This window comes from Ambystoma mexicanum, chromosome 1q (genome assembly GCF_040938575.1).
Source record: "Ambystoma mexicanum isolate Mex_15411 chromosome 1q, UKY_AmexF1_1, whole genome shotgun sequence".
Taxonomy (NCBI): Eukaryota; Metazoa; Chordata; class Amphibia; order Caudata; family Ambystomatidae; genus Ambystoma; species Ambystoma mexicanum.
The window spans coordinates 598,694,537-598,709,804 of record NC_090922.1 but is presented as its reverse complement, the minus strand read 5'-3'; the positions used below and the strand labels follow the sequence as shown (position 1 = coordinate 598,709,804).

The 15,268-nt window shown below is 42.9% G+C and overlaps 1 protein-coding gene across 4 annotated transcripts in view; it reads left to right on the top strand.

Annotated features, from left to right (window-relative positions):
• TNR (tenascin R) overlaps positions 1-15,268 on the top strand; it is a 2,098,594-nt gene that overhangs the window by 1,996,712 nt on the left and 86,614 nt on the right. For all 4 annotated transcript variants that reach the window (XM_069641143.1, XM_069641142.1, XM_069641141.1 and 1 more), the window contains one exon: positions 12,922-13,052. In XM_069641143.1, coding sequence (XP_069497244.1) covers positions 12,922-13,052 — 131 coding nt within the window. The remainder of the gene's footprint in view (positions 1-12,921; positions 13,053-15,268) is intronic.

Here is a 15,268-nt window from a genome sequence, read left to right as displayed (position 1 = left end):
CGGGGAAGCATAGAGAGTTTGATGATGACATAGAATGCAAACGAAGGCAGAGAGCACAGTATCTTGAATATCTGGAAAGAGAGGTTAAAAAATCTGATCCAGTTGTAGACTGGGAAGACATAGAAGAATTATTTCCAGAGTACGATTCAGTACCAGGCATATTTAGGGCAAATATGGAAGATGACTACGACACCAGAAGCATTAGAGAGACAATCGATAGAATATATGATGAAATGGGGACAGAACAGGTACCCCAAGGGAAAGGAGAGGACAGGCATCTTGAGAACACTCAGTTGTACGACACTGTCTCCCAAAGTAGCAGAAATAGAGAGCTGTCCCTAGATAGGTTGACACTAACCAGAAATGAAATGGATGGGAGAAGTTGCATGAGTTGGGCACAGACAATATCAGACGCAGAAAAGGAAGAATGTGAAGAAAGAGAAGACGAGAGAAAACATGAAAAATTCTTCCCTAGAGGGAAGGAAATAAGATGGTCATATTCTAGTGGATCTGCACTCAAGACATCAGAGTCAGCCACACAATCAGATCGACATGAAGGAGTATCTTACGGTCAGAAGGGGTGTCTCCACCACCCTATGTGAGCAGACTAAGGACATTGCCAGGGAGACGGTGATGTGGGAATATTACCCCTGCAGTTGACAGAAAAATCATGAGAGAGGATAAGGAGTGCCATTTGTCACAATTCCCATTACTCAAAAAAGGAGGAACTAGGCCACTATATATACCATGGCCACATATGGATCGAGAAAATCTGAAAAATAAGCTTCGAATGTTGACATCGGGAGCCGGAAAATGGATACATAAGTTAGAAAAAATGATGGGAGGTAACACGTTAGCTATCGGGGATATTAAGGGTCTTTTAATCGCCATACTTTTTGATAGAGCTGACGATGTATGGACACGTGTAGGTTACGCTGGAGTGACTATAGTTAATACTGCGCATGACGGAGAAGCAACCGCGGTATGGAAAGCATTACGAGTGCTATACCCAAATACTTCAGACATGGGAGCTATAGTGACACGTAAAATGAAGGAGTCATATGATCCTTTGCTTTACATTCAGAATTTCCAAGACGCCTGGGTGCTGGAAACTCATGAAACTTGAGGGAAAGCTATACCCGTGTTTAACCATATATTATGCCAAGGGCTGCCAGAACAAGTAAAGAAGCAGCTCATGAAATTGGTGGGAATTGAGGTCAAGCCGTGGTCTGAAATACAGTTGACCATCGCGCACTATTGCAGGCTGCTGCAAGAGAAAAATCGCAAAAAAGATGCTGCACAAAAAGGTGAAGAGACCAAATTAGTGCACAAAACATTGTCAAAATATGGAATTGAGGGGGCAATGATCACTAACACAGATGGATCAAACATGCAGCAGATCAATAATCAAAGGCAGTTTGATCAAGGCAATAACGGGTTTTACCCAAGAGGAAGAGGCTTTCGAGGAAGACTATGGCAGAGTAATCAGGGAGGTTTCCAGAATAATCATGGAGGTTTCCAAAACATGCAAAACGGCAATCAGGATATGTTGAATGGGCCAAAAATCAGACCAACGCCAATATGTTGGACATGTGGGATGACAGGGTATCTAGCACGCACATGCAGGAGTACAGGCATGGTGCAAAACGACCAAGGATTAAGGGTAGGGATGGTGAATCCACCTACATTTTCACAGCAGGGTGGAAATGGAGTTGCACAAAATCACAAGGTGCAGCAGCAAGCGCCGGGAACACAGCAAGGTTTGCAACCTCAGAATATGACACATTTTCTGCAAGGACAGTCTCAACAGTCGCCGATGCAACTTTTACAAACAAAAAGTACAAGGCAGGTATTGAATTCTGGAAAAATAAATGGCACTGGTGATGAAGGAAGTCCATTCACTGAACATGGGACAAAGTTATATGTGGACTAAGACATCTCACAGTGAAACCTGATGTGTTCTATCCTTTCAGTGACACCGAACCCTCACGAGGAACCAAGGGTAGATGTCTTAATAGGGGATAAAGAATATTTTTTCTTAGTTGACAGGTGTGCAACACGCTCGTGTATACATGAAAGCAAGTTTTCTTTGTCCAGCGATGCCATTAATATTCAGGGCTTCACAGGAGCAACAAGTCGTGTTACTTTTAGAAAAAGACTTCCAGTTTCCATAGGAGAATGTGACATGAATGTGCCACTTCTGAACCCCAGTGAATATATTCGGACGAGACCTAATGACAAAGGTAAACATGACAATCACATTCACGGAGAAAGGCATAGTATGTTCAACTCCAGGAATGCATTATTTGAACGTATGCAAAATGATTAGAGCAGACGCAGGACAAACGGCTATGAGAGCTGTTCCATTGGAACCAGAAATATTTGCTTATGGAGTGTGTATATTAATGTCATGGCTACCAGGCCTCACAGACAATACAATGAGAATTCAAGATGAGTTTCTATTTAGGCCAAGAATACCCATGCATGAGGAAAAGGGACGTAATACAAACAGCCATAGTGCGAGGAAAAATGGCGTTAATTGATGGTTATGATGACGAAGGTAGACAATGGTGCACAGTAATCGTCATTGGGGAAGGATAGAGATTAACTGACGTCCCTGATAACTATCTGTTTGAAGAGCAAACAGGTGTAGATGAAATGACAGTGGAGGTTAATCTCACTTATTGGGTAAAAATTATTAAAAGAGAGGTGCCCCAGAGAATGATGCTGGCACAAACGTGTCCTGGATATTTTGATAACGACATGGCAAATGTGCCTGTCAAAGTGTGGGCTACAGGCCTTATGACGAAGGTTTATTTAGAGGAGTCAGAGAAGTGAAGATTAAATTGAAACCAGGAGCAATTTTACCAAAAGCAAGACAGTATCCCATGTTTAGGGAAGCAGATGAAGGGATTTTCAAAACAATGTCTGCCATGATGGAGCAGGGCCTTTTAGTGACGTCAGAATCGGCATGTAATTTTTCGATTTGCCCAGTGAAAAAAGGGAAAGGGGGGTCCTGGAGTTTAATCCAAGATCTGCGCCCAATAAATGATATTATAGAGGCTGAGTTCCCTCGAGTCCCTAACCCATCCACAATCCTATGTAATATACCCGTTGAGGCAAGATATTTCATGGTGATTGACTTGAAAAATGCATTTTTCTCAATCCCACTGCACAAAGACTCACAAGATTTGACATTAATCGCGTTCAGACATGTTTGTCTGAAAAATACCAGATTACCTCTGTATTAGGGGTATTGTGAGTCTCCTTCGATTTTCAACAGAGTCCTACTGATGGACTTAAGCAATATTGCATTCGAGAGTGTTGTCTTGCAATATGTGGATGACATCTTAATTTGCAGGACGACAGAGGAAACATGCAGACACAATTCTATTCAGTTATTGACTATTTTGTCTGAAAAGGATATAAAGTTGACAAAGAGAAGTTACAGTATTGTCAACAAGAAGTGCTGTACATAGACCAGCTGATCTCGCATGAAGGGAAAAAGGTTACCCCTGAAAGGGCTGAAGCCATCTTAAAAACAGCAAAGCCACACACGATAAAACAAATGCAGAGTTTTCTAGGATTACGTAACTATGTCAGGGCATGGGTCTTTGACTACAGTTCATATACCAGGCCCTTGTTACAAGCCTTAAAGAAAACACAGGCAACGAAGGAAAAAATGTGTGGACTGAGACCATGGAAGAAGGGTTTGTTGAACTAAAAAAGGCCATTTGCATGGCACCATTTTTCGGGATTCCCAATTATGCAGATGAATTCTACCTGTTTTCACACAAGAATGCAGGGTTATGACAGCAGTAATCACACAGAGAACCACATTGGGGTACAAGCCCCTGGCATATAACAGTGGGAATTTGGACCCACTGATGAGTGGTCACTTGCCATGTGAACAAAGATTAGCTTCCACTGCGTCCGCATTAGATAAAGCTACAACCATTGTGATGGGATGCTCAATGACGTTGTTCGTTGAGCACGTATTATTTGCCATTTTAGAAAAGACAAAAGGCACATTGACATCTCAGAGAGCTTCAGGTTATGAAGTGATCATATCAAATCCATAGATTAAAATAATTCAATGCAAAATAGTGAACCCAGCTATGTTCATAGCAGAGCCAGACACTGAAGGAGAGCCAATACATGATTGCACAAATTATGAAGAATTTTATGATGAGATTCCCAAAGTGAAGGAAAATGCATTAGCTGAAGGTGAAATCGTCTTCGTTGATGGTTCTTCTAGGATCTATCAAAACAATGGACAGAGATATACAGGCGCCGCTGTGATGAAACACACGGCAAATGGAGAATTTCGAGTACTCATTAGTGTACGATTACCCTCACATTATTCAGCTCAAACTGCAGAATTATTGGCGTTGATACTCGCACTGGAGAATCACGCAGACCACCAAATGATGGTGTGCAGTTACTCCGCCTATGTGACATCAACAGGCCTAGTGCGCTGGAAAAGGAGGGGCTACCTCCGAGCAGACGGCACGCCAGTGCACAACGCAGCCTTATTGGACAGACTCATTCCAGTACAACTCCCAGTGGGCATAGCGGTCTTGAAATGTGCTGCCCACACGAAAGGGACAGATTTGATCTCACATAGAAATCAAGCAGCTGACACGGAAGCCAACCAAAGAGGAAATAATAATGACTGTGGAAATAACTGATGTGCATGAAAGAATCATTGTTGCACGAAGTGAACCTGAGGGTTATAGTAATATGGAGAAAACCCAGTTAATGGATCTCCAAGGGGAGGCACCACAGGAAGAGAAGAGCCTCTGGAAGTGTTCTTTAAACCCCTCAGAGAGCTAGTGGCGACAAGACAGCACTGGTAAACCAGTGATGCCTATAGCCTTATTGAAAATAACACTGGAACAGTGACACTATCCAGCGCACATGACAAAGGAAAAACTAGCAGCGACAATTGCCGAAGACTGTTTTATACCAAACTTGCCAGAACACGTTGCATTTTATATGGTGAACGGTATAATCTGCCAGCAGTTCATGGCTGGGCATACACTACGTGTGATTAGAGGAGTAATCCTAAGGCCTAATGGGCCTTTTCAGCATTTGCATATCGATTATGTCGATATGATTCAAGTATGTAACGGGTACAGGTACCTAATTGTTGTGGTGTGTCCATTCTCTAGATTGATAGAAGCAGGGCCATGTGCACATCCAGACTCTAACTGTGTGGCCAAATTTCTGGTGAGGGAGGTATTTCCCAGATGGGGAGTGTGTGAGGTCATGAGATCAGATAATGGGCCTCACTTTGTTAATACAGTATTTGAACAGATCAACTTGTTGCTTGGTATAAAGCACATGTTTTCTTTGGCGTATCATCCTCAAGGTAATGGCATATGCGCGAAGCTCAATGGCTTGTTAAAGGAAAGGATAGCCAAGTTGAAGCTTACTGTAAATAAGGGATGGCTACACTGTCTTCCTCTGGCACTGTACGCGCTCAAAAACCAGCCTGGTTCTGACCACCATCTCATGCCGCATGAAATTGTGACGGGCAGAAGGATGCACATGCCATTAACACCCCGAGATAGAGCTAGATGTGATGCTCAGAAAACAGGGGAAGTTTTAGGATCAGAAATGCAAAATTACTTGAATTGCATGACATCTTGCCTTACTGTAATTTCAGGACAACTGCAGCGACGACAAGAAGGGTGCAGGACAGCACAAAACACAGAAGGAGATATTGCAACAAACCAAATTCAGGGCATATGTGTACCACAATTGTTCCCTGAGGACACGGTCCTGCTGAGAAATCACACAAGAAAAAAGTCGGATGAGCCAAGGTTCAATGGTCCCTTTAGAGTGGAGGACGTTAATCCCTCTGCAGTCAAGTTACAAGGAAGAAGAGCTTGGATCTTTTTGGGTGACATCAAGCCATACATCGGAGAAGACCCTCTGCCCTCACCCCACCGCGTAGAGACTACAGACAACGGGGAAGAACCACAGCACATGAAGACGAGATCCATGACGAGGAAGAAGGACGCATGACTAGCAAAGCAAAGGCAAAGAACTTTTGTGCAAAAATGTGCCTTAATTTTGGACACTTCCTTTGAGCAAAATAAGGGGATAAGGACATAAAAACACAGACACTCTGTGCATTCTAGTTGCAGAGTGAAGAAGAAAACCGCACGTATAAACCACAACATAGCTTTTTGACTTTGAACTTTGGACTGAGGCACACTGAAGCCTTGATAAGAAAAGATATGCCAAATTTTGATCGAGGATACATAAATTGGAAGAGAATACAGTATCCTGTCTCTTTTGACACAGAAGCCTTATTTAGACTCACTTATGGTGTCACGCAGTAGTGACATCACTAAGGATGTTTTGATTTATTTCGAGTTAGTATTGAGGTCATACCCATCGCTAGTGGGAAGGCTCACTAACATCACTGAACTTCTTCAAGATCCTGAAAACGAAAAGACAATAAGCAGGCTGCTCACAGTGATTGCAGAGCAGTTCCTTTTGCTTCCGGAGTACAGAGAGGACAAGACAAATGTCCCTGTCACTAGAAGATAGCAGACTAGCAAGCAGTGTGCTTTTTTTGCCTAATTGAGGACTTTCCAGAGCTTGTGGGGAGACCTGCCAGTGTTGATGTCCTCATTTTTATCAGAGACCCAGCGAACTCTACACAGATGAGCATGCTCCTGCATGGTATAATAATGCAGGTCGAACTTTCTAATCATCATCAGAATCACCAAAGAAGAGTCGAGGGACAGATTACGAAGGTGTTGCCAAAGGACTTCACTCGTGCTTATGCTGACAAAGAAAACACATGTCGCCTGGAGTGAAACAAATACAAGGCATTGACTTGGAGCTTGTTTATTTTGAACATGCAAATTAAAGACTTGCTGAACTTATTGCCTCATTTCACATTTTCGTATATGAAAAAGAGAACTAGTCCCAGAGACAAGAGACAGTCTATTATTCAGGCAAAGAGGATAATCGTTCCAGTATCTGTTACCTGCAAGTAGAGACAGCAGAATCCAGATATAACGACACTATTTAGAATGTATTAAAGAGTTAATTTTTTTCTTAGATCATCGAGATGGGCAGCCAACATAGTAATTTTGTCCTCCCTCAGGAGAAGAGACGTTCATATTGGCCCAGAAATAAGTGCTGTAAATTGACCTACACAGGAATTATGTACCTATGCATAGTATTCATTTTTGAATTACTGTCACTGACGATTCGAACTGCATTTTCTATTGGTGCATAAAGCGTTCAGATTCCAGTGCACCCACCTAATGATGTAAGCATGAAACCTATAAAAGTGCCTAGACCTTATAGAGTCATTCCATTCCCCAGAAGGTCTGAAAGAGGAGTGAATGAATTTGAGATGGATGTGATTAGCAATTACACACACACACTTGTGGTACAAAATGGATTGAACTGCCGGAGACATGGTTGGCAAAGTAAATACGAGAAGGGGTTAATGAAAGACACATGCACACAAATGATAAATGCATATACACCTGGTCTAGTGTCAATAACTGCAGAACCACATTCCAGAGAATGGGGGAAGTTTGGACAACCGACGATAAAAATTTCGACACCAAGAGAAGTTGAAAGACAAATAGAGAAAGTTGAACTGTTAAAGAAACAAAAGGAGTTAGAGAATAAACGAACAGAGACAGCATTGAAAAGCACACCTGATCCAGCGATGAAAAGGTCAAGCACAAGTCCTGCAAAACTATCAAGTGCTGAGACAATAGCAGAATCAATATGGACATTCATAAACAGAGCAAAAAAGACACAAGAGGACAAGGAAAGAATTGCCAGACTTCCTCCCAAATGGTGCAAATGAAAATGCCTGGATCCTTGATGGATATACCTGGAAGTAAAGCTATACGCATGTGTTTAAGGATGTGGTTATAGCAAACTACAGAAAAACCTTAAGAATCAGAAGTAGCACACAAGAAGACAATAACGAACTAATCAACTACCTGGAAAGCACAGCATACTTGGGAAATAACATATGGTACCAACATATGAAAGAAGTTTGAAGATGTGATTCAGGGGAGGAATGCTTTGTTTGTGCACTCTTACCATACAGCATGGGGAAGTCGAACATCTTCATAGCTGTGGAAATAGATGTCAAGACAGCGCACTGTCTATCACACATAGCAATGTGTATGACCAGACGCCAGTTTATGGGAAGTGATGCTTCACTCAAATGGGCAACTGAAGCAACGGATCCAAATGAAGATGATTATGTCCAGGAAATAAAGATGAGAAACAATGGAAAAACAAAGAACATTGTGATCAGATATGAGAAGCCTGGAGTTAAAGGAGCGGAGATCAGAAGAGAGACAAACAAAAGACTGAACATCCAAGAGAAAACTACAGAAGAAGCTTGAAGATGGAAAGAAAGAGGCCAAATGCAAATTTGGGAAACAGTGCTTTCTCCAGACGGATGGGAGAAAGGAGCAGTAATGTGTAGAGCATGGATGATCATTGGATACTATAAAGAAACAATTGAAAATGCACAGAGGATATGAAAGCCATTATGGCCGAGACTTGCAAGACTGCTAACATGGGTCGAAGACAGAGGAGGACCCCTACAGATAGTGCCATTGGAAAGTTCCAAATTGTGCTTCACAAACAATGGTTCATGAAAAATGGGAGAAAATCAGAACTGCGGACGCATCTTTGATGTTGCAGGAATGATGCATGGGACTGCAGTGATCATGGATCACTATTGATCCAAAGCATATATCAGGCTAAAAAAGATTTGGGGAGGAATATGTAAACTGGTGAATGTCCATGTTCCGGCATTGGTGATTCCAAAAAGTGATCCGAATATTGACAGTTTTCTCAAAGCAGATGCTCACCTGAGAAAGAAGAGATCTGTGGAACTGATGAGCCGAATGAAGATAGAGAATTACTTCTCTTCCAAATCGGAAGCAGCCTTTCATGCGATCTCATATGAACACAGGTTGTTCAGCCTAACCTCATCAGTGTTCATGACAATTCTGATGCCAAGAATTCAGGTTGGAGCAAATACTAAATGGTTGCAGATAACCAGATGGGAGTTACTGCAGACCATCAACATGACCATAAAAGGATTCAATGCAATCAAGGAAGAGTTCAGAGCAATTTGACTAATGACTCTCCAGAACAGATATGTTCTTGCCATGATCACAGCCATGGGTGGAGGTGTTTGTGCAAAAGTTGGAGAATCATGTTGCACATTCATACCTTTGCACAATGATGAAAATAGAACTTTAACAGAAGCTATAGGTATGCTGACAAACCTACAGAATCAGATGATAGAATAAGTTGACAAAGTTGATGACGACAGTTGGTTTGGATCACTGTTCACATGGGTTCCACAATGGATGGCAGATGCATTCAAATTTGATATTGCTTGGATTCTGTGTTATCAAGATAAAATCTCAGTGCCAGAAAACTGCAAAAAAGGCCATAGGGATGAAGATCATGATTGATGTCGAGTCAGGATGGAAGCCCAAGGACCTGACTGATGAAGAAATAAGAGACTTTGCGAAAGCCAGCATTTATGCACCAGAAGGAACAAAGTTTCGGTATCCAAGGAAACATAGGAATTATGTGGGAAGATGATATATTGCAATCCAAGAGGAGAATGTCAATTAATGACATGGAATAAAGATGAGCACGTAAGAACAGCAGGATGCTTGAAGGGAGTCATAAAAATATGCACCGCAAAGAGACATTTCTTCAGACCTCTATGTCTGGATCCAGAGGACGAAATAAAGGTGGATATGAAGGAAGAAGTGCCAAGCACCATTTGCACACCAACTGCCCCTTTCGAAGTACCAGGAACATTCACGCCGAAATATGTGACATATGATGAGCAAATAAACGAGCAGAGAGCAACAGTTGCCTCTGTCCAGTGCCTATCAGAATAACACCACCTATTGAAGTACCGACACCTAAGAAAACCTGGACAGTAAGGTGCCCATTGTGAAAACCATATTGACAAGTGAGACAGAATGGCGAATGTCAGAATGTAATACCCGAAGAAGCTAAGAAGATACTGAAGGAAGACGAATGGTGACGTCATAAGAACCCGGACTGATGAACATATAGAAGATATAATGACCTGCGAATGATGACAAAAGAGACGAAATACCATGGATAAGCGACATCCTGAGCCTAAAGTGAAACAGTAGATATCAGGATGTCAGAAACTTATGCCATATGTGTGATGAAGATATTCAGTTAGTTTAAATGTGTACATATGCACAGTAACCGCAAGAAGCACAGAAATTGTGAGGCTTGCTTATGTTTAGTAGTTAGATAGATTGCGGTAAGCACCACATGTACGTATCTACCTCAAGAAAGCACTTTATATAAGTATACTTCCACTACGCACAAGAGCAGAATCAACCAAAGGTTACTAAAGGTCTCAAGAGGAGAGTTTTACAGCAAACAAATCGAGAATTAAAGATGGAGAGAAACTCAGCCGAAGGTAACCATGCCAAGGAGCCAAGGTCGTATCAACTGGAATAGGCCAACAGTGGATACAATTAAAGAGAAAGAAGAACAGAGTATCCTGTTCAGAAAGGTCAAGATAAGCCACAGATGCCAGACAACTGGCAGAATTAAATCAAAAAAACGAAATTGCATGAAGACGAGCCCAATTTCACGGTGTCCGAATCACGTGACCAGGCAGGCAGAAGGGGATGAGACTTTGACACCTACACATGGATCCTTGCCATACCCATATGTCTTAACTTTCTCAGACCAAGAAGCAGACTCGAGGCCAACTACAAAGAAATAATTGACACATGACCAAAAGATGATGATTGATTGTAACAATCATTGGAAGGAAGCTGGGGTGCAGACAAACTCCCTTCACCTGGCTGACTATTCTGCATGCTGCTAAGCCCAAGTGGAAAAGTATGAGTGGAGTTGATGCCAACCCAATCATAGTGGAACGTGTAACCTACGGTCCTATAGTTAGTAGAACCATTGAGACATCGTACTTTTAGTGACATTTACAGTGGCCATTTTTAAGGAAGGGCTTAGTTGCCCCACCTGACATTGTTTATCCAATCCCCTCTCCCTGTTACCATATAAAGATATAGTACCTATATTAAAGTTACCTTCCGATAACCAATCAAGTTGCATGCTAAGTTTTAAGAAATACACATCAGTGATGAGGAGTTATTCGTATAAATGTTATGTTTTTTCTGAAATGAATTGGAGTTGAAGCAAGAAGGAAGATTGAGCGAATGCTGATATTCATTGAACTCCCTGTTTTTTGTACATGTCATTAAACGGACTCCCTTTGCCAAACTATTGAGTTGTCATTATTAATTTGGTGCAAGAGTATGAATCTGCATCCCCATCTATCTCAAGGGTGCTACTGCTCATCTTAAAGTGCCGTTTGGTAATCCTCAGTCCTATGGGCCGGCTGGAGTCCATCCTGCACAGTGTGCCTACTCTAGGGTTTAGCCATGCCGTCTCACAGAGTATTTCTTCAAAAAGGCCTGGCTGCAGTGGCCCGCTCGGAGCATCCTTTTCTGTGAGGTACAGAAAGCGTATAACCACTCCTCTGGGGGTTGGCCATTGGCCAGTCTGCAGATGTTTAGTCATTTCTCCATGGTCACGGGTATCTGAGGCTGCCACTCGATTGATCTACAAGCTTTGCTGCGGGTCAGGCAGAGGTGTGGGGGTTTCTGGTCTTACTTGCTTCTCTCTTGATGTGCTATTCTATTCGATGTGTGTTATCAGGCTGGTGAATTCTCGCCAGCTTTCATCAGTTCCATGTCTCTAAGATGAGAAGCTTATTTTTGGGGAATTGGCCAACACATCAACATTGAATTGAGATATGCAAGTTCATAATTTACATCAGCTTTCTGACACGTTTAGGGTGTTCCCTGTGGAATTTGCAGGTAATTTTTACAGTCCTGGTCCTGGATTTTTTCACTAGTTTATTGACTTCACCAAGGCCCTACATTTCAGCTCTATACGTCTGTATACTACCTTAGCTTCACACATACCTTAACAGTGACTGATCCGCCTTTATGCAAGATCTTGGTGGTAGTGACGACCTAGTGTGTAAGAAGTATGTTATCCTGCGCTTTGTAGGTGCTCTATGGTGGGGTCCTCTGTTTCAGAGATGTGGGTCTGCATATAAGCCATCTTCGCTTTGAGGATGGCTGCTTCAAAGCCCTATCAGTGACTGCAGAATTCAATGAAGTCTTTGGCAAGTATGGAGTGCAAACAAAAGTGCCCTTCCTTTGTGTTTCATCTTCTGCAGGTCTTTATTAAAGCAGCTGTTCTTTTTTCTATAGCAGTGGTTTGATTTCCGCATCTTGAGGAGCACCAGCTTATCCAAGGCAATGTTCACTTCTGTTTCTGGGTGAGCTAAGATGTCTGCCTGGGACAATAAGATGGGTACTTCACATTCTTCAGTGCTTGGCTCAAGCAAGGAGCTTGCATTTTGGTCCAATCACCGAAGGGAGTAGCTGATGCATGCCTGAAAGTTGCATTAGATTTGAGGCCCATCCTTTAGGATAAGGTTGAAATGTGTGTGGTTCACACAAGGATTTATAGCATGCATTTCCACGCTGAATTCTCATGTCTTGCACAGGGCTGTTGCTCCCCATGGCCTGCTGGAGGGAAGGAAGTGCAGTCCCTTGTGTCTTTTATTGCTGCAAGCTGTGATGTCATTTCTCTTGATGGTGTAAATGTATTTCCCATGCTTCCTCCATGTGTTCCAATTTTGCTGGTACCAATGGATGAAGTGTGCATAAAATGGTGAAATCAAGTCAGACTTGCAGGTCACACATTGATTCATTGAGCAAACACTTAATTCGGTGAGCTTTCTTTCTCCCACTGTCTCACCTCTGATGTGATTGCCTTTTTTTGTGTCTCCTTTTGCAGACATGGACCCTCCGATAAATTTAACGGCCACTGAGGTGACACGCAGAAGCGCCCTTATATCCTGGCAGCCTCCTGTGGCAGACATTGAAAATTATATCCTGACCTACAGACCCACCAATGGCAGCCGCAAGGTAGGACTCCTGTCTAGAAGAAGGAATGGGAGAGAGAAGGGATCTAGATGCGGGTCACAGAGGAGAAAGAAAGAGATGAGTCTGTGATGAGATGACGTTATTACTTTGCTAGGCTTTTTTCACAGCGTTTTTGCTGAAGATTTTTGGCCAAAAGAAATCATCAGAAAATATAGGGTCGGGGTAGGTAACGGGATAGGAGAGGTTAGGGTTTGTGGGGACTAGGTATTAGATAATAGGGAAGGGCAGATGAGGGAACCCCCCCAAATAAAATATAAAACAATGTAATGATGAGTTTTTTCAGCCAAAAATATTCTGCAAAAAACTGGAGGGAACAGAAGAGGTTTGATGGAGTTGGAGAGGAGAGAGGCAAGGTGGGAATGTTGAGAAGGGAACATGAACAGAGTAGTTTGGATGATGGTCAATTTTGAGTTAGTTAAAATAATAGAGGTGGGTGAAAGGAAAATAGCAAAGACGGAAAAGGGAGAAGCAAAATATTGGAGACATTGTAACAGAATGGGGCGAGGAGTAACAGGGAGAAATGGATTAAGGGACTGCAAAAGAGAGGGGGCTGAGAGAAATTGAGAGGAACGGAAAGAAGGAGAAAGATGGAAGTGGAGACTGAAAGTGGGGATATAACATTGAAGCAGACAAAGGAATCTTGGAAATTAGATAAAAGGGGGATTGGGCGTGGTTGGGTATATGATTGCAGTAGTGATAAAAGGATCATGGAGGAAAGTGTGGGATGGGTTAAAAGCTGAGAGAAGTGAAATGACTGAAGAAGAAAGTGGGGGAGCAAAGAACATCAGACTAATGGGTGTGAATTGAAGCAGGTCGCAGGGTGAGTGGGTAAGTGGGGAGAGCAACTATCGTTAGAGGAAGGAGGAAATTAAATTGGGAAGGCGAGGAAAATAGATCAAACATGAGATAAAGCAAACTACGTCAAGGGCAGACTTGTAGTTAGGAGTTGTGACCAATGAGAGCAGGCGGGAAAACACGATTAGAGTTCAGATCATTTGAGAGAATTGAGAAAGAATTGGTGGAAAATATATTTAGAAGTGCTCTCACTTCTTAAATATCGTGCCTAAACGTTTGCTCAGGCTAAGTGTCGTGGGGGAGGGGGCGCTAGGGTGTCCTGCGTGCCTCAAAGATGCTCTGCATGTGGAAACCTGTTTTAAGAGATTTCCTTCGCCCTCTCCCTTCCCCCAGAATATCTACATCTTATGGGTAGTTTTCTGCCACATATGCGGTGGAAACAGAGGTATAAAACGGTGAAACCCTGCTTTCAGGAACTCATGACCCCAGGTGTGTGTGTGGGTGGGTGGGCACGGGTGGTGGTGTGTTTGTGTGTGTGTGTGTGTGTGTGTGTGTGTGTGTGTGTGTGTGTGTGTGTAGTGATGTAATGTAAACGTGTGCAGTTAGGTCTGGTTCATGCAATGGATTTCCCAGTACGTTGTCACTAATTTAAGGGGATTAACGAGACATGGAAAGGAGATCTCACTGTTCCCCAGTCTGCATTTTTTCTTTGCTGGGTGCTCATCGACGTCCGTTAGGTCTTGAGACCTAATACCACTTGGCCCAAACTTTGTGTTCTGCTATGTTACATTAGCATGCTTTGGTAATGCGCCAAATCACCACCATAGTAGTTTCAAAGCAGCTCTCCTTGTCCATAAAGTGGCATATTATACCCCCACCTGGGAGAAAACAGACTGTCGCCTGCTGGAAAAGAGAGTGTAAGGAAAAGGGTGGGATGAGAGGGAATCAAAGGCGGAATAGTTTACCTACAGACCGATTGGACAGTGCGTAGAGTCCTGTAGTGCAATACTACATGGATTGTGTTTCCACTGCAGCTTTGAAGTAATGGATACTGATAATATGGTGTCTGGTGTGCGATGGGTGCAGGAGCGTGCCCGGGCAATCCTGGTGGATGTGTAGGCTTAATTACCTCGGATGTCTGCAGTTTAGCAGGTGAAATCCTGAATCATAATTCTGGTGCTGCCAAGCCAGAGCAAGAACTCCACAAATTGCAGAATAATGCAGATGGTCCCCTGATGGCGGGAGGGAGCTGCAATTGCCATTGGCCCTCATTACGACCCTGGCGGAATTCGCGGTGCAAAATGCACCGCGGAGCATGGCGGAAAGCCGCCGATAGCGCCATGGGGGTTGGCGGATTTACCACCCCATGCCGACCTTGGCGGAGCGGTAAATCCCCAATCCCC